A 20,350-nucleotide genomic window follows, 5' to 3' on the forward strand; every position below is an offset into this window, starting at 1 on the left:
AAGTAGACTATCATGGGTAATTTTTAACCCCCGAACTAAAAAAAAGGGGTGTTATAAGTTTGACCGCTATTTGTGTGTGTCTGTCTGCCTGTCTGTGGTATCGAAGTGTCTAAACAGGTGAACCAACTTTGATTTTTTTTGTTTCGTTTTAAAGGCAGTTATCTTTGCTATGTTTTAAGTCTATTTTTTAGTGTTCTTTGCTATGTTTTAGGTGCGAATGAAGGGTTCCGTACCCCAAAAACTAAGAAATTGGCGATGTAGCTAGATATGTTTCAAGTGCGAGTTTAGGATTCCATACCCGAAAACTTTGTCGGGGAATTTTTAAATTTTCTAAATTTAACTTGTTAATTGATTACATGTAAATAGTATAGTAAATGTCAAATTAAAATTATTGAAAAATAACAATAATTAAACTTCTTGAATAAGAAATTATGAAAATAAAAGACCAAATTGCATAAATAACATTTTTTAAATGTAAATTGTCATAATAACTAATTAAATTTGCCAGAATAAAGTTTTATTATTTTTAATGTAAACCATAAGTTCCAACCATAGACTTCATATGTATTGCAAGGAGGGAATTTTATCGGAATGCAGGTAGGCTGAAGGCTGATTGCATTGTATATTGTTTTATAAATTATACTAATTTATACTGTTAAATTATACGTTGTTGTACCATATTCCAGTAAACATAACAATATATTTTGACGAATTAAAATTTTCGATACATAAGGGAATGAGCTTCTAAGCCTTTTGTACCTTGAATGTTTAAATTTTACACTTGTATACTTTATTGCTTTCCAAGTATAGCTGAGTGGAATATAAATGGAACAAAGAAGTTTCATCCACCCACTTCGATTCATTACAAATACCATTGAAACCTGTTGCTGGGCGCTCCAAGAAGTTGATGCTTATAACTAGTTGCGCAATAGCGCATTATAGGAACCTCATTTTAAGAAAATTTTAATGGTTTGAGCCTCTGCTAGGTGTGACCTTAACTTTATCACTTAAGTTTTAATTTACAAACATTAAATGTCTCTGGATAATTTGCATGTCTCTGGATAAGATTTATTTTATTTTGATAAATGAAGTTTCATTCGAATAAATATTGAACATATCAGTTATACTAAATTTTTGTTACTTTAAAAGCGACCTTAAGCTACGAGTGGCGAAATGACTACTTAATTAAAAACGTTCCAAACTATGCCTCAAAACATATATGGATTAATATAATAAAATAAACGAATATATATCAAGGTATTCGCAGATAACATTAAAATATCACCGAAAGCATTGTTGTTGGGCGGATTAATATCTCTCGAACATTTGTAAAATAACATAACATGTTTGTTATTCACTCATTCCACGATTTCACAATTCTATAATAAGTAAATACAGCGACAGAATATTTCTATAACATACCACTAAACACAACAATGTTCATTATTTATGTTTACAATTACGATACGCTTCTACAGTCAAAGGTAAATTTACCTTTTGCACAGAACATACATATTCAAAATACAATTAAATAATCTTCTTAAGACATTTATTTGTAGCATTTTATACAGTGTTTATGGTGGATTAATAACAGATTTACTGTACCCGCAGCGTCAACGGGTGGTTCAAGAACAATCATCCAGATGTACGAAGTTAACACTAATAGACCTTAACACTAAAAAAAAAAGAAGAAGTAAATGGGCTAATTTTTTTCCCCGATTTTTTTTTTTGAGTCATATGACCGAGAAACCAGACAAGGAAAATCATTAAAATTCAAATTGGCGAAAACGATCTGGAAATACATTCTTTACACTGCATGATATAGGATCATTTAAATTATTATATTGCGTCCTATCAACTGCTAATACCCAAATTTACATATTCCTTACGTAATTTTTGAGCTAAAGAAGAATTTTGGCGGTATTGTCTGTACTATGCATTAATTAATATAATAATTTAAAAATGTGGATACTTTTTTAAGCACAAACTGTATGCATAAAAAAAAACATAACAGCGTGTCTGATAAAATGAATGTGTATCTTCCTTACATGCATGTTAATATATTATGGTATTTTTAAATTAGTTTTCTAGATTCTAGATTGTCTATCGAACATATACATATTTTTTTTTAATATAAAATCGTAAATTCATTTCGATGTATGCAAACTATTTAAACATTTTTAATCCAATAAATATTTTATAAAAAATATGTACCATAAAAATGCGAAAGAGTAGAAATATCAGAATAAATATTGAAAAAAATTCATTGTATATTTTCTGGAATTCAAACTTTTTTAATCTAGCTATTCTGAAATTTTAATCTAGCAAGCCTATTTTAAGTTTTCTTATCTTATTTGTTGAGAAGTAGAGAAGATACTGAAAAATGTTTCATGCAAAGGTATAAATTTTCTTAGGGGTCAAATAACCGAGATTTGGACTGAGGCCTGGAAGCTTATTAACAAGGTCGATCGAGGTCCACTTAGATTTTTTAAGTAGAAGCCTATATTTTTTTCTATTGATTCGTATTTTACGGGAGTAAATTCGTGGACTTGGTTTGAAAAGTTTTTCCAGGATTATAAACTTTGTACACGAAGAAGTAAGATTTTTGTAAATTTTCAACTACCAGATCTATTTAGATCATTCAAACCTGATTTTTTACCAAATCTACTCGAATATATCAATAATAATGTGAAGTACACAAATATCTTCTTAATGCTTGTTTGTGATATTCAATGCCTGCAATTTTTGTTTAGTCTGAGCTTTATTATACATACCACCCATAACTGAAATGAAATTATCTATGTAAATAAAATTGAAGTATCATTATTTTTGCTTGTTTGTCTGCCTATTAGGGCTAATCTCAGAAATGATTATTAAAAAAATATCGTTGAAAATATAGATAGAAAATATTGTCAAGAAAGTAATTAACCTTAATGCGAAAGTTAAATCGAAATGGAAGCAGCTATTTCTGAGATTATCGCAAACAGGCAGATAAACAGACTGGCACTTTTATATATATTTACTAGAATGATTTACTACGAGAATATTTATAATTATATATGTTTATAATTCCATAGAAGATGCTTAAAAATCGACCATTTTTAGTTTTAATACTTCATACATCGTGGACAAAAGCCTTAGGAAAATTTTCGTTTAATCAAAACCCACGTAGGTAAGCTCAGGTAACGTAAGGAATTATATGTGCCCCAAAATTTACTACATTCATTTAATAATATTCAGAATACTACACGCTAAAAGTGTAATGTCATGCCATAAAATATACAAAGTTAATAATTTGAGAATCTTATTTTTAATAACATTTATTTGATAATTTACTAGCGCTCACATCAGCTCTGTTCGGCACCAAGCGATATTTAACTATCATTATTTCTAAAAGTAACAGAAATAACGAAAATTCATACGAAAAACATTTTAGGAATCAAATGAATGTCACCATCAATCAAGCTGAAATTTACAGAGTTTATCTAGAGCATGTGACGAAACCCATGACACGTTAGGTTGATGTTTTACTCGTGAGAAAATGAATCCTTTTTTAATACTTATTATTTTTGATTTCTTTTAATAGATCTAATAAATTTGAATTAAAAATATAAAATAAAATAAACTGAAAAATATTTCTTATAATATGATCCATAAATAAATTCAATAAATATATTTTTTATAACGCAATAAATTAATCAATTTTGAATAATAAATAATAAATTTATATGTGCTTCAACTAATAAATACACTCGATGGCTCGATGGCATGTGTTTTTTTTTTTTCTTTAGATGAAACTAATAATGTTTAGATAACTTCTTCGTATGCTGATGATGTTACAACAAACATAGAGTAGCATTCATTAATGATCTATCACCCGATTATAGTAAACACTCCCCGGAAACTGATATTTTATAGTATATAGTATTTTTTAACTTTTTACCTATACACACCTGGAGGCCAATTACGTTCTTGGTAAAAAGTTTACTATGTTTACCAAATATTAAGATAAATAAACAATTTTACCCGAAAAAAGCAAAAATTGGTGATAATCTTCATAATAGACTCAGTTTGTAAATGGCTTGAAACAAAGTAATTTAACGGAAATTATTCTTAGATATGTTTCAAGTTCAAATTAAGGGTTCCGTACCCAAAAATTTTGTTGGGGCTTTTTTAAATTTTGTAAATTCTACGCTCTCGTCTACGTAGTCTCGCGTTAGTAAAAGCAACCACTCTGAGATGTAATATTTTTTGTGGCAGTTATATTTCAATAAAAAAGAAATATTAAAAACTTGAGACGTCTTCACTCTAAAAAATTGAAACCCTTAAAAACGTTGTCAAAGACTAATACAAAAGACCAACAAAGTAACATAATTAAATTTTAAGGTTGTCAGGGGAGTGCTTACTACGAGTTCTTATTATAATTTAAACACAAACACAGAGACTTCATCAGTATTTAAAAAGAGATTTAATTTAATTGAAGTCAATGTAATAGGGTCGACCCTATTCTTAGATAACAACATTTATTTTAATTGTAAATATATTTATTTTTAATTTGTTCATTAAATGTAATTAAAAGATTAATTGAATGAAATCCTTAACACATTTTGGTTTTTTTATTTTAAACATTTATTTGTTAGTTTTTTTTCACAAGATAAATAAACAATTAATTAAAATTTAAAATGTGTTTTGATTATCACAGATTTGTAGAAAAGTTCTGTACGCATGATGCAGACAATAGACATTTTTATATCAAAAAAATCTATCTATTTGGTTATATATAGTTTATAAGATTTAAAATAATAATTTTAATGACCCTGTATCATGGAGTGTCGGGAAAATTTGAGAAATAGAAATTAACATAGAGAAATCGATTTTACTCAAATAAATCCAAAAGTTAGTATTAAAAAAAAAATCCCAATTCACTAAATAGAAACTGAAAAGATCCAGCAGTTTACATAGCGACTTTTAACAGTCAGGGCCCATTGTTGGACAGATTTTAACCGGTCTATATTTCAATGGATCACATCTGTTAAAGTCGATTTTCTTCCGGACAAAGTCAAATTAACGTGTGTGTACTTTCCGAAGAACTAACGGAAGATGTAATTATTGTATTTGTATGAAGAAATACATTTGACAACACTTGTTTACCTTGTATTGTAAATTTTTAGAATTTATAATATTATATTTCCCTGTTATTATATTTTTTTATAATTTGATAATACGGTTTTGTTTACCCAGAATAAGTTCGGTATAATGTTTCGAATTTGGTTTTCATTTAAATAAAATCTTTTGATAATAAAATTGAAAAATAAATTCAATATTTTTGTGGGTATTAACATTTGTTGGCTTTTAAAAACCATGCATTATTCAATTTGTGATATAACAAAAAGAATTAAATTATTGTGGTTTATATTTTAAACGTTTGTTTCAAACAATATTTTTTTACGTAAAATTATATTATTTTTCAAAATATTTTTTGATAATAAAATAAGAGAAGCTGCTGTACCTTAAATATTTTAACAAACATTGTCTCTTGCTTAAAGCACTATTATTCCTCAATATTATGTATCGATAAAAACATGTGAACTATAGTATCATCTCATGATCTACAATTGATCGCACCGTAATATATCTAGAATCGTCAACATCGATTATAACTTAAGGCGCTCTCTCCAACAACAACATGCAACATTTACAGTTCACTCGAAGGAAGGAATCTTATGCACGTTATAAAATATACGCATTACCCCATGCCAATCTAATGTACCAAGGTACCAACAGCATTTTGTCGGATACAATATACGTAACTTTTCGTATTTTAAACTTCATTTCTTCAAAATCTAACACTATGTTTTAAACTGGAATATGGTATAAAAACTGTCCAATAACCAAACGCTTAACGTTGGGTATAATTTATAAAATAATGCAATGGCCAGCTTTTAAATAAGCAATCAGAAGAATTAAAAATTTCTACTTTTTTTGCAAAATAAATTTACTTTTGGTTTATTGAAAACCAAACCACATTCACAATCAGTCTTCAGCCTTCATAATCAGTATTCTGAAAAAATGCCTGCATTTAAATACCAATACCGTTCAGTAAATATTGATATCCAGTCGTAGAATACAAAATGGTTTAAGGTATATTTGAATCTAGGGACGACATTTTACCCTATACCTAATTTACCACAAATGAAAAAAAACATGATTTGTTTCCAATATACGTAATTTGTTTGTATTTTCAAATCAGTGTGAGAGAATGGTACAAAAATTTTGTTCATTTATTTTAAAGCTATACTACCCAAGATGGTCAAATTTGCCTTCTTAATGGGGTTCTCGTTATGTCCCAAAACAAAAACGTAATTAAAAACATTAACTTGAAAAGTTTGTTATCATATTTTCAAATCCATTCTGAAAGAGAAAACATAGTAAATATTCGTCGAGTATGAACTTAAAAACAAATTGAAAGAGTAGGGAATTAAAAATTTTTAATCTTGAAAAAAATTTTTTGGCCTTACACGATATTCAGTTTCATACTTAACATGAAAATGTGAATTTTAGCTGTATTCATATTATAATATATATATATATATATTTTTTTTTTTTGCAAACAATAATAGTCATAAAACAAATACTGATTTATATTACAGTTTGATATCATCGATATAACATTGGGTGTTACTTCCGATTGAGTTCGATTTATGTCATCCCTATTTGCAATATGATAGCATCACTTAAACGACAATCGTTTTACTATTTATATCAACGTATAAATGAATATACTGTGATCACAAATACAATATATCTTCCACCAGCGCATGTAATCTAACAAGCTTTGCACTGGCCATTGAAAACTCTAATTATCAGCGAGCTGGATCATCGACGTGCTCAATCTTCTAGCCTTTTTAATTGTTTATCACATGCAAAAATTTTATTTGATACAGCACCAATTGGGTCTATTTGAAAATATTCGATTGTTCATGGATAGGTTGGTTCTACACGTGCCCGGCGTGAGATAAAAAGGATTATTAGAGAGCTATCATTTTTTGGGAAAAATTCTTGGAAATATTTTAATTGAAATTGAAATATTTGAGTTGACTTTGTTCTTTTGAATTATTGTTTTAAATTTCCTAATTATTTCACCATTTCACTTTTCGAAATGAATTAAACCAAGTTTATTTGACCATTCATTTCCATACAAATTATTTATATGTCATGCCTTTTCCAAACTGAATCGATTTTGAAAATCATCTTCAATTTTTTAGTTTTTTCGAGTACGGACACCAAGGTCGCACTTAAAACATAGCTAAGAACACTCTCGTTTAATTACCTTTCAAATTAAATCAAAAAATTAAAATCGTTACATCCGTTCAGGCGCTACGATGCCACAGGCAGACAAACACACAGACACACGTACATAGCGATGAAACTTATAGCACCAATTTTTTTAATTCGGGGTTAAAAAAGAAGCCACTCACGTAGTTTGAAACGTGTGGTAATATTAGAAAAAAATTCGTGATGTACTGTGGACTATAAATCAATTAACGTATGCGACATAAATATATTTAGATATAGAACATTATTACTATTTTGCACAATAAAATAGCTATTAAGATAACATTTACACAACATTTAAAAAAATCGACCTGTTTGTTGTTGTTTCATTGTTTGAACGTTATGTTTTGTTATATTCATTCTACAAGGTACACGTACGTCGGCTATATGTATGTATAAATGTGTGTTAACAATTATTATTGAATTCACCACTTTATATGTATTATTATTAGTTTGTTACACAAATATCTGCAAACATTTCAAGGTACATGCAGTTTTTAACCCCCCAAGTAAAAAAAGGAATGTTATAAGTTTGACCGCTATGTGTGTATCTGTGTGTTTGTCTGTCTGTGGCATCGTAGCACCTAAACGGATGAACCGATTTTAATTTTTTTGGTTTCATTTGAATGGTAATTTAACGGAGAGTGTTCTTAGCAATGTTTCTTGTGAGAGTTTTGCACCCAAAACATTTGGCGATGATCTTCAAAATCGATTCAGTTTGGAAAAGAGCATGACATATTTAACATAAAAATAATTACTATGAATTATCAAATAAACCTGAAAATTATTAGATAATCAAAAAAAAAAAATCAAAAGAACAAAGTCAACTCAAATATTTCAATTTCAATTAAAATATTTCCAAAAATTTTTCCCAAAAAAAGATAGCTCTCTAAGTATTCTTTTCATCTCATCTGATGCCCTTGACCATCACTTTGATATTGATTAAAGAAGGAGTGTTATGACTTTAAAGTGTTTATCTTTGCGTCCGTGTGTTTCTCAGTAAAATTGTAGCCCTGAAAACAGTAAGAAATAGACAAAAATTGTTCATAAACAAATGGCCTTTATTTAAAACAAAAATTTTTAATAGAAATCGGTTTTTAAGCAACTATTACATACTAAGGAAGTGCATACTTAAAATACTTAAAATTTCTATGGAATGCCGTCTATTGAGGTTAGGTAGAAATTAGAATTTTTTTCGAAAAATGCCATGATTTATAGACATACTAAAACCAATATTGGGTAAATGTAACCTTTTTATTAAGGAACAACTTTCTAGCTCAAAGTCTTTTTCTTACCACTTATGCTTTTCGTTTAACGTTTAATTACGAAATAATTATTGATCAATTATATTTATGGCGACCATTAATTATAGTCATTTCACAATTCGTGAAACAGAATGTTATATGCTATACAAATACTGATTGTAATATTAGTGTATGTTCACTTACCGATATCGAGGGTGTGTACTGGTATCACCAACACTAGTAATAGTGACGCCAATACGACTAGCGTCGCGGCGCCGATAGTGGACGTCGGCGTCGATCTAAGTTGAATGATAGTAGCCATGCCGACCGACATCATTATCACGCAAGAAAAAGTAACGGTGACCTTCTCATTGTTAGTTTACTACAATCCACATTCAAATAGCGTATAAAAGCGCGCACCTTTTTTGTTTTAACAAAAAAACTTATTGTAAAAAAGAAACGGAACCAAACACAAACACCACTGTGCTGACACTTAACACTTGATTTAAAAAACAAAACAATACACAGAGCACTCGCTTAGGTCCTAGTTTCGTTGTATGTTTAGGGATATCAGACAATTTTTAAATTTTGAACGCATGCTGGTGATCAAGTTGATAAAATCTGAAACAATGTAAAATAAAATAAATTATTATAAATTGATTTGATAGAATTGTAAAATAATATAAATCGCTTGTTTTTTACGTCATAAAAGTAAAGAAATATAGCCACTCTTACACACAAAGTAATTAGAGTATATTTATGCTCACTTCCTCAGTGGATAAAGTCAACAAATCCAAGAAAAGGTAACATAAGCACAATCTCTGTATGGCTGACTAACGCTTCTTCGAAGAAATTATCATCGCATTTCATTTCGTTTGGATCATCAAGTCGTCATACTATTACAGTTTCCGAAATTTTCAAAGACTTGAGTATGATAAGCTTTAGTATGAATTATATATTAGGACTAGTAGAAAATTGTTCTTAAACTCAGGGTTTTGATACAAATACGAAAAATACATAACCACAAAAAAATATAGCCATAAATTCTGGGCTTATATGTTTTCTAAAGAGTCGATTCACAAGAACCAAAAATATAAATATATAAAAAAAATATAGAGAAACAAACAAAAACGCCAACAATAAATTAAATTCTGATGGTTGTTTTGTCATCATTATTTCATAAATAAGGCCTATTTAGTTGGGTAAAACGTCTCATTTCATGAAATTACCAAACAATTCATTTTATGTGAAAATATCTGTTATTATCATTTTGTATACTTTTTTTCTGTTAAGATTGCCACCATATTTTTACATGTTTTCTTATTGTTGTAGTTAATTTATGATCATTACTTTAAGTGTCTCAGAACAACAGGCATATTGTTCTGAATTTGATGCTAGAGTGGCATTATTTTAGTATAGTATATGTTACCGGTAAAGTATATACTGATATAACGCAGATATGGGACATAATCACTGGTGAGTCTTTGAATTACCGTATATTTCCAGGTAAATTTTAAAATAATCTTTCTGCAACCCTTAGGTACTCTTCTTTGGTAATATCTAAAATACCTAAAATTTCTATAAAATACTATTCTATTGAGACCGGGTAGAAATTAACGGAAAAGAGTGAAATAAAACATTGACTTTTAGCTTTAGCATATCTCGGATTTTTTTCAAATCTAGCCAAAGTCAAGTACCACATTAGAATGATGGGTGGGTAAGTAATTTTCACAAAATATATTCATTTTCTAAAAGTTACATTCGTTAGGCGAAATACTTCTATATCGGTTCATGACATTATAAACTGAAGTTTTCACGCAATGACTTCATTTATGTAAAAATATACCATATATCTATTAATAAATATGAATTATTATTATAAATTCGGTTTCTCACGCAACGAAAAACAACAATGAATGTAAATCAGTTTCCTATTGCAAGCTATCAAAAAAATTCCAAACCGTTTTAGCTCGTTTCAGACAAAAGGAGTTCAGCTGATACGTGTTTGGCCTTTTTTTTAAACATTCTACAGTTCTCTTTTCAAGAGACTTAAAAATTCATATTGTTGAAAATAAAAATATTTAAGTTGAAAAAAAAAAATGACTAGTTGACAACTGACAATAATACACATTGCCGCCTGTGCGTTTTGTATTGCATAGAAATATACCAAGGTAATGTACGAAATCCTTATTTGTTATAAATGTGAAAGGTTGTTTGATTGTTTTTTAGTTTGTTTTTTGTTTGTTACGCTTTGACGCAAAAAATATTAAATGAATTTAAATGAAACTTGACAACAATATAGCTTACACATCAGAATAACAAATATTCTATAATTTTTAAGATATATTAAAAAAATTTAATTTGGCTTTGGCATTTCATTAAGCCATCTATGAACATCCTTTTAAAACTTAACTAGTGATTTCTGTAAAAATGGTGAACGAGATACAATTTATGGTCATCTCACATGATCATTTTACATTTAAAAAAGAAATTGCAAATTGTATATATCTTATATATATAGGAGACTTTCTATAGATATAGATAGATAGTCACTCATCACGATATCTCTGAAACTATAAGACCTAGAGAATTGAAATTTGGCAGGAATATTCCTTTTGCCAAGTAGAGGTCAGCTAAGAACGGATTTTACGAAATTCCACCCACAAGGGGGGTTGCGGGGGTGTTCATGAATAAAAAATTCATATTTTTCAATTATGGCTTTTAATAGTTCAAAACTTGCTCAGAATGTTTTAAATTACATTTAGAAATTTTTTTAACCTTCGGAGGGTAGAAAGGTGTAGCGAGAAAGTGGGAAGGAAATATCGAATATTTACAAATATACCTAAGTGGGGTATCAAATAAAAGAGCATGACGTGTACATTACAAAACTGTTATCCAACGCAAGGAAATGTGGAGGGAGGGGTGCAAGTGGGGATGTTGCCCAGCAAAGCGGGTAGTTCCCAGCTAGTATAAATATATATTTTATATATTTTAACTGTGTAAAACAATTCCTATACCTATTTCCAGTAATATGGAAGGGGGATACACGAGAGCAATGTAATTGAAGGCTATAATAGCCTTCCTATATATAGCCAATCTATAGTTTTCTAAGCGATTCTATAGAATACCTTAATATAGCATTACCCGTAACATATGTATTATACACTTCTAAATTTGGTGGTAATAAACTATTCAATGCTCGAATAAATAAATTTTTTTGTATGAAGATTTCTTTATGTAATGAAACAAATTAATTAGTTTAAGAAAAAAATCTTAGAAAACTTTCTAGATTGTACCACATAATTGAATATAACGATTGTAAAAAAATTCTTTATTATTATATTCCTAGATGTTACCCCGTCGCTTCGCAGAGAAATTTCAACTTTCAAAACAAAGACTACCGTGTTATAGTTTTCACTTTCATTGCCCTCGATTACCTTAGCCCAGGATTTCTGCCAGGATAAACCCTGGCACACCTAGTTTATATTGTAACAATCGTTAAATAGCATTGATTCATATTCGAAATTTCGAAATCCGTGGAAGTGCATTTTTACTGTTACAAGTTTCCCGCTTATTTCCCCTCCATAACACTCGTAATTTAGACAATGCTAAACTTTAAAGACGAATTCATTCTTTTTTTTCCTTCAATTCACTTCAAATTTCAGAAAAAATCCTATAATCTGGACGTTTATAAAGCTAGTTAATCAAAACCATTTGGTTAGCATTCAAACCCATGTTCGTAATGGCCAGTTAAATTTGATATGCATACTTATGCATATTCTCATAAAAGACGCTGTGGAATAATGCATTTTTTTGATAAAAGTACTATGAATTGTATATACATCTCAATAGATACATAGGTATCAACCTACACATAATTCAAATACATGTACCTAGCATACATATGAAATAAGAACAAACTTAGGTGGTGAAGAGGCTTTCATATTAGATCAATAAATTTTAGATTTAGTAAATTATCGTTTTTATTAATAAATGAAAGTAAAAGTTAGTTTGTACGAGTGAATAATTTTATTTTATTATTATGTCAACCGAGATACAGTTAAACAAATTATAATTTTTGAACGGCAAAAAACACACTTCATGTGGTACGAACATGAATTTTCGTAAAATTGATTTCTATGTGTGTTTATGATAATTATTATAATTTTTATTAAAGTAACAAGAAATTGGCAAACTTGTGCCTAAAATGGCATGGTACATTATACCTGAAATTTTGTTCAAATGACAAATATTTCCATTTAGTTGATACTAAGCGCAAAATCATTTTGCCTTGTTTATGTCTCCCTAAAGTAGGAAACATAACTTTTTCTGTATAATTTCAAATTTTATGAATAGAAATTTATACCTTCATATGTTAAATTCTCAAAATAATTTGATTATTTATTATGGACAAAAACTCACTTCGAAATCATAAATCCGTAGCATTTTTATTTCGTAAGAAAATATATATAATTTTTTGTATATAAATATATATTTTTGTTTTATTTATTTTTTTTAATTCAAAATATATGCAAGCACGTTACTTTGTTATACTTGGTCTTGAAGGGCCCTACCAGGGCTCATTTTAAGGGTAAATAAATGAACTTGGCAAGGCGCTGCATGAGAGGAGTGAAACGTGTGATTTGTCTGGAGAAGCATTGAAGGTTTTTTCTTTTAAAAATAGCCTTGAATTTCTAATTGCAATGACGATATTTCGTGGTTTGGATTAAATTGGAGTAGGAGGATATCTTAAAGCTCACTTATTTATGACTAGGATAACAACAAAATCACATTCCTGAAATACTTTCGATATATTTTTAACGAACTAACAAATATTGCGTTTTTAAGTTTGTAAGGTGTAGTTGCTAGACATTCACACTTTCGCACACATTTAAGAGGTATATTTATTGTAAACATCTCAAAACTAATATTTTTGATATAACGAAACTTCATGAAATAACCAATGTATTTCTTTCAGAATGTTAATAAAAATATACTTGATTCTGTTGTATACGTTCTTAGGGTCAACTAATAAATGTTGTACGTTCAAATCACATATTATTATAGGGTCACAACCCCTACTCGGATCGACATTTATGACCATTGAATTGACATTGTGTATTATCGAACAATTCTTATACTACAACAGTCTATTTCTTCATATAACAAACAACAACAACAACAACAACAATAACAAAACTAGTACTTATAAAAATCAAATAAGAAAAAATAGTCAAGTACTTCACTTGAACAAGTGATAGAAATTTTTTTGTTAGTCAATACATTTTATTATTATCGAACTTTATCTTTTATTATTTGTACACTGTGTTATGTATATAACACTATCTCAGTTGTTAGTGAATTATATTGTATAGGGTATGATATAAAAGTCGACCAAACTGTAAGCCAATTCTGGACTATTTATCTAGCTAGTTTTAGGTGATCAGATATGATTTTACGTTATTCTCACAAGTTTTTAACGTGAAATATGCAAGCCGCAGGTAGGGTCTGGTGCGACCCCAAAGACCCACGCGAATAACTTCCCAGCATAATAAAAAATAAAAATAAAATCGACTGACTCGACTGAATGATATGAAATTCTTTTCGGATCACATTGCCGTAAATAGTCTGCGATCGACACCTAAAATAAAATGATAACATTTTTTGTTCGCGCGATATAGATCAGAAAAAAATGAATACGGGATCTATAAATTGGTGTTAATGACTTGCTTTGACCATGAAACGAATAAATATGTTGAAAATTTCGATTTCGAATATCGGATCCATTGCAATGACTTTCTATATACTGGTGAGTTCATAAAAATTTCGAATGTTTTATTTTATAACACTATAAATTTAAAAAATACGATAATTAATCGATAATTTTTTATTTTACTTTCAATAACATGAATATTTACAATATTTAATATTATTTGTACACATTGTGATCGATCACTACATAATTAAACAAAGAAAGGTATTAGTTTCATTACCATATAATATTAATAAAAGTGGAAACGTTTTAAAGTGCACTTATTGACTAAAAACCAGCATTTATTACTATTCCTTCGAATACATGCACGTAAAAAAGAATATTTTTAAGCATTAAACTTCTCGTATACCGTACAGAGAATTGACTTGAAATTTCCACTGAAGACGTATACTTAATACTACTGGATACCTAAAATTTAAAATTTTTTTGTCATGCTTACAATTTGATCTTAAAACTCCTTAAGAATTTTTTTTGCCCAATAAATACAATACAATAACATTCAATAATTTTATTATTTCACTGTTAAAATAATATGATGATTTGTCCAGCACTCTCTTGTACGCTGATAAACCGGTCAAAATGGATACAGGAATACACAAAATAGATATTTCTGTTGGAATACAAAAATTAAAAATTTTCGATATTGCTGTGTACAAGGAAGTAGAAATCTCTTAATGATTCCAACGCAATAAAAACCGTTTTGTTATGAGCATGAGATCCATTCAACTTGACCCAAGCTGAAGGTTTTTTGTGAGATAGGAGACTATTCAAGACAGTAATCTATCAATAAAACCAATTGCATAAAATATAAAAAAGTTTCTTCATAATCATTAATATACTCATTTACTTTGTTGGTTGCACTGTGTTTTTAAAATTTGTAACTAAAAAATAGTTATTTATACAAAAAACCCCAAGTATCTATATAAAATACAAACTAGTTATTTTGAAAGTTGGCGGAAGAGTTATGTTGAATGTTTTTTGTTCAAAGATAAGCATCAGAGGTCAGCACCTGTAACAAAACAAGAGAAAATCAGTAATATATATTGTTGTAACAACATACCAAACAGATTGAAATTTAAATTCAATTGTTTAGTTCAATACCAATGTGTATTTATTGACGTTTATTGTATTTGATACAAAGATTTATTTCTTGTAGTCTTGTATTTTTTTTAATGCATCAATACGTAAATTAAATGTTTTTATTCAATAGGTAGAAAGAACGAGGTAGGTATATGGTTGCAATAAAATCAATTTAAATTTAAATAACTTTAGTTTTTGATCGAATTACAAAGTGATTGAAGTAAAAAAAATACTAAATCAATTTACTATTGTGCTTAAACACACAATAGGGTATTATCGTTAGTCAAAAATACAATATGAAATTTGAAAAAAGTTAAAATTTATGTAAAAATATACTTAAATATTCTGATTTCGAGTCATAAAAGCACATTTTTCTTTTAAAATATTAAAATTAAAAATCGTAATTTTTAAACTGTATATCACGTGACCTAAAACGTGGACAAGCCCTGCTGTGATATCATATCGGTATGACCCATATACCTTTAGTTAGTTCAGTGTAGACAGCTGGGTATAATATATCCATAGATAATAAGTACTTATATTATTTATAATCAGATGTCTATGAATATATCTGTGAAACTTTTTTCGTATAATGATACCGACATTACGTCATCAAATTGGATGCCCGCGTTTTTGACAGTTTAAAAACGGTTTAAAATTTAATTTAAGTTTTTGGTAAGAAAGTTTCATTACTTATGTTTTTGTTTATTAATATATGTTTGTTTATATTTATTAAATATTACAAATTCATTTGCCGTCTGATGTAATGGTCGCGCAAAGATATATGTATTGACTCACTTGTTCTATATTTTCACAGTTAGCCTTTAGATTTACTTTGAGGTTCGCTTGTTTGGAAATTATCATACATTTATGCTTTGATAATGTTGTTTATTAAAGCTTGTAAACTGTCTTCACTGTCTATATTTCAGCATTTATCCCAGTATATCTATCATATATTCTATATTTAAAGGAACACTGCTGCAGAAGACAAATAACATTTTTAATATTTAAAAATTGTATTCAATTTATTTTATAATACAGTACATCATTGTGAATAAACTGAAATCAGTCATTTGTAAATGATGTCTTGTTATAACAATACCACATAGTAATCATTATAATATATATCAAATTTATAATAGAAAGTGTGTGTTTTAACACGAAAATGGAAACCAAAAGTTTTACACTAAAATTTTGTTGCATGCTGCTTCCTGCTCGAAAGAAATATTTTTGCAACTAACAGAAATACAAGTATACTAAAATCTATTATTTAAAAAAATAGGAACTTTTGATAATTTTAGGAAGGAAAGGACCAGAAACTATCAATTCGTTGGTAGGAACAAGTGAAATTTACAAAATTTAAAAAACCACCGTATTTAAAACATATCTAAGAGCACTCTATATTAAATTGCCTTTTTTTTTTAAAGCTTTTTCCAAACTAAGCTGATTTGGAAGATCATCGCCAATTTTTTCGGGTACGGAACAAGAAAGGGTAGAGGAAAATATTAAATTAAAAAGCTATATCATTTTTTCGTAAAATTTAAAATTCCAAAGTTTTTAGAAGTAATGGAAACAATGTTAATTAATGAATTTTTTCCAATATCATCTAGATTTCGTAGACGTCGAATTGAAAAATACACAGTTAGATTCTTGAATTCGATTTCCATGGAATTTGTTAGGTTTCATACTATTTATTATTTATTTTAAATTTAACAATCAACACAATAAATTACTTTATCAGAAAGTTGTTAGCCCAATCTATAAAATTGTCACCCACTACAGATCTTTTTGAATTTGTATGAGTTATTTTAAATAATTTGACTTTAAAACATATCATCTCCTATCTCTTCTTTATATTATTTTAGTTGACTTTACAATACAAGACATTAAAATGTATAACTTTGATTTTAATTTGAAAATAATAATGGTATTTATGCTAATATTACATCCATATATTGTGTGTACTACATTAAAATTTAAGTATATTTACTCGTGAGCAGCGGAACTCGATTAATGAGGTAAGATTGCCCCTTCATTATATTTTGCTTATTAAAAGGCTTCTTTTATTGAAATGGAATTCATATCTATTCGGGGTTTTGAAAAAATGCAATATCTACATAAAACAGCGATTAGAAGTGCTTGAAAGTTGACACCTCCTTTGTTGGCACTTCGTTTACTCACACCAAACCTATATAGTGCTTTTTAGTTCTGCAGCTTAATTTTTAGAGGCTCTCAAGATGTGTCCGGGTAATACAGTTGAGAAAAGTGCGGCAATGTCGAATATGTGGTAAAAAGAATTAGTAAAACAAAAGAAGCATTTGCACAGTTTCAATCAATATGGGGATCTCACCAACTCAGAAACCTGGAATGTGTCCAAATTAATATCAAGGCAATGACAAACCTTTACAAATCGTTGTCTCAGAAACATCTCTAACATCTACTGGCCTGAAAGGATCTCCACCAAAGAGCTATGGAACATACGTCAACAAACACCAGTGAAAATCGCCATAAAATAACGTAAATATGGGTGGAAAGGACACGTGTTAAGAAGGCAAAATAACATTACCAAAGAAGCACTTTAATGGAATCGTCTACGAAAACAAAAAACAGTTCAATTTCGACACACTTGGTGAAGACCATTGACAGGAACATTAACGTCCCTTCGGGATTAAAGGACTTAAGTCACATCAAGATGTTTAAAGTCTTCAAAACTAAGAACACAAGATACACACAGTGAAAGGCTGGTCAGAAGTCTTTACCCACAAAAGCGCATCGCTCAATTTAGAGAAGTTATGAAGTTAAAAATCATAAAAACGTCGAGAACAATGAACCCGTCTTATAAACAACCGTTAATACAGAATTTCAGGTTATTTTAATTTGAGACCGTTGAGCATGACCAAAAGTAGCGGGAAGAAATTAATCAGACATTTCAAAATGTTATATGTGCCATGAAACGAATTTAAAACGCACAGCCTCCCCGGTTGTCCTTCGACACAGTACAAAAGTCAATATTTTGTGAAAAATATGACTAAGAACGTGTAGTAAGGGCCGATTGTCAAACTACATACGTTATATATTACATACATTGATGAGAAAGGAGTGTCATTTGTCGTTTGCTATTCAATTATTGTCTTTTAAATGCTTTAATTTTAAATTTTAACCTACTCGTTTTTGTTGAAAACAATTAATTATATTATTCAGATATTCTCAAATTGTTGGTCTTAAGTGAACTGATTCATGGCTTCAACAAAAATAACCATTCTTGAGTTCCGTAATTAATGATAAAAAACCAAACATTTATAGTTTTCTGTAATGAGCCCTTGTGACTATAAAAATCCTTGTTATAAATATCATATCGTTAGATTGCTCTTTCAGAGAAGCATACAAAGCTAGATCGTGGTGCAAAAATTGTGTCCCCTTCCCTAAATTTTAAGATTCCCCTGAAGAGAGAGTCACATCTTTAATTGGTAACATCCAAAAAGATGTTACCAATTAAATGGGGAGACGTGCATTTTAAAAACATACAAGCTTAATATTTTACTATATATAGAGAGGTCCAAGCTGTAATGGCAGGACTATGTCAAATATTGTTAATTAATAATTTCTCTATACACTTATAGGTATAACATATTTTTGGGTATATTTGTCTATTTACGTGGTAATATCTTCTTGAACAATCTAGTGTAGGTATTTATGTATTTATCCTAGTTTAATATACAACTTACTAAATTTTTTTTTTGTTAAATTGTTTCCAAATTTATAATCATTATAAAAACTCATTTTTAAATACTTCCAGGGAAAAAACCTAGAAGTATTCTATAAGTACTAAAAGGAAAATCATAAATTTGATCACGCAACAATGTATTTCTGTAAATGTGAATCTCTAATTTGAGTGTGATCATTTATTTTCACAAAGAAAGTACACTAACAAACAATAATTTTATTTCATTAAGTTTTCAATGAGTTTGAATTAAAATTAAAATGAAAAATTAAAGCATTTAGTATTTATTATTAATCAAAAAGTCAAAATACAAAACAAATAGGTCGTATAAATAGTAATAATGATCGACATAGAATAATAATAATAATAATAATAACAATAATAATAATACATATTCATTTAGATATTTTGTAAATATTTTAATTAACTAACATAACTATCGGCTGATTTATTTAAAAGCTTACACTATATTATGAAAATAGAAGGAAAAATCATAATATGAAAAAATAGTTTTAAGGGGAACGAAAATATAGTATTTGTTTTTTTTTTCACTGGGACATCTTCATGATCAAACAGGGACTAACTTTATTTTTTTTAATGCAACTGCATATTTTGTAGTTTAATTTTTGTAGATGATTTTTGTTCTTTACTGTAAAACTTTTGTTCGAAATTTTTTATCACAGACTTTAATTTTCAGCATGTAATTTTAGGTGTTTTAAAAATGAAAGTATAGAAATTTTTTTAATGCCTTTTAAACATGAAAATAACTGAAACCAGGTACTAAAAAAAATAATTTTTTGATTTTTTGCGAAAAAGAACAAAAATCTGCTTCAAAAAAATATGAACTTTCATTTAAATACAAAAATAAAATTCATGTTTGGATGACCATGAAGATCTTACTATAAAAAACTATAAACTGTATTTTAAGTCTCTCTAAAAATAAAAAGGGTGAAAAGTTTTTAAGAAATTATCCTGTACACTTATCATTATTATTATAACTATTATAATTAAATACTGGGTTTGTAAAACTTTCTTGTTACAACAATATCAATTTACACAGCGAACAGTCAGATACTCCGACATTCTCCAAACTGAAAAATTCAAATCAAAGCTTCAGAAAAGAATTTATTTTTCAAATAAAAAATACAACAAACTCAAGATATAACAGTTTTATTCAACGCTTTCTCTTAGTCCATC

General features: G+C 28.5%; 1 protein-coding gene across 2 annotated transcripts in view; it reads right to left on the reverse strand.

The window, feature by feature from the left end:
* The window catches only part of LOC123295564 (discoidin domain-containing receptor 2), a 210,258-nt gene extending 201,199 nt beyond the window's left edge, over positions 1-9,059 (reverse strand). For both annotated transcript variants that reach the window (XM_044876966.1, XM_044876965.1), the window contains exon 1: positions 8,784-9,059. In XM_044876966.1, the coding sequence (XP_044732901.1) occupies positions 8,784-8,916 (133 nt within the window). In that variant the 5' untranslated portion in view covers positions 8,917-9,059. The remainder of the gene's footprint in view (positions 1-8,783) is intronic.
* Positions 9,060-20,350: the final 11,291 nt, after the last annotated feature.

Source organism: Chrysoperla carnea, chromosome 3 (assembly GCF_905475395.1).
Source record: "Chrysoperla carnea chromosome 3, inChrCarn1.1, whole genome shotgun sequence".
NCBI lineage: Eukaryota > Metazoa > Arthropoda > Insecta > Neuroptera > Chrysopidae > Chrysoperla > Chrysoperla carnea.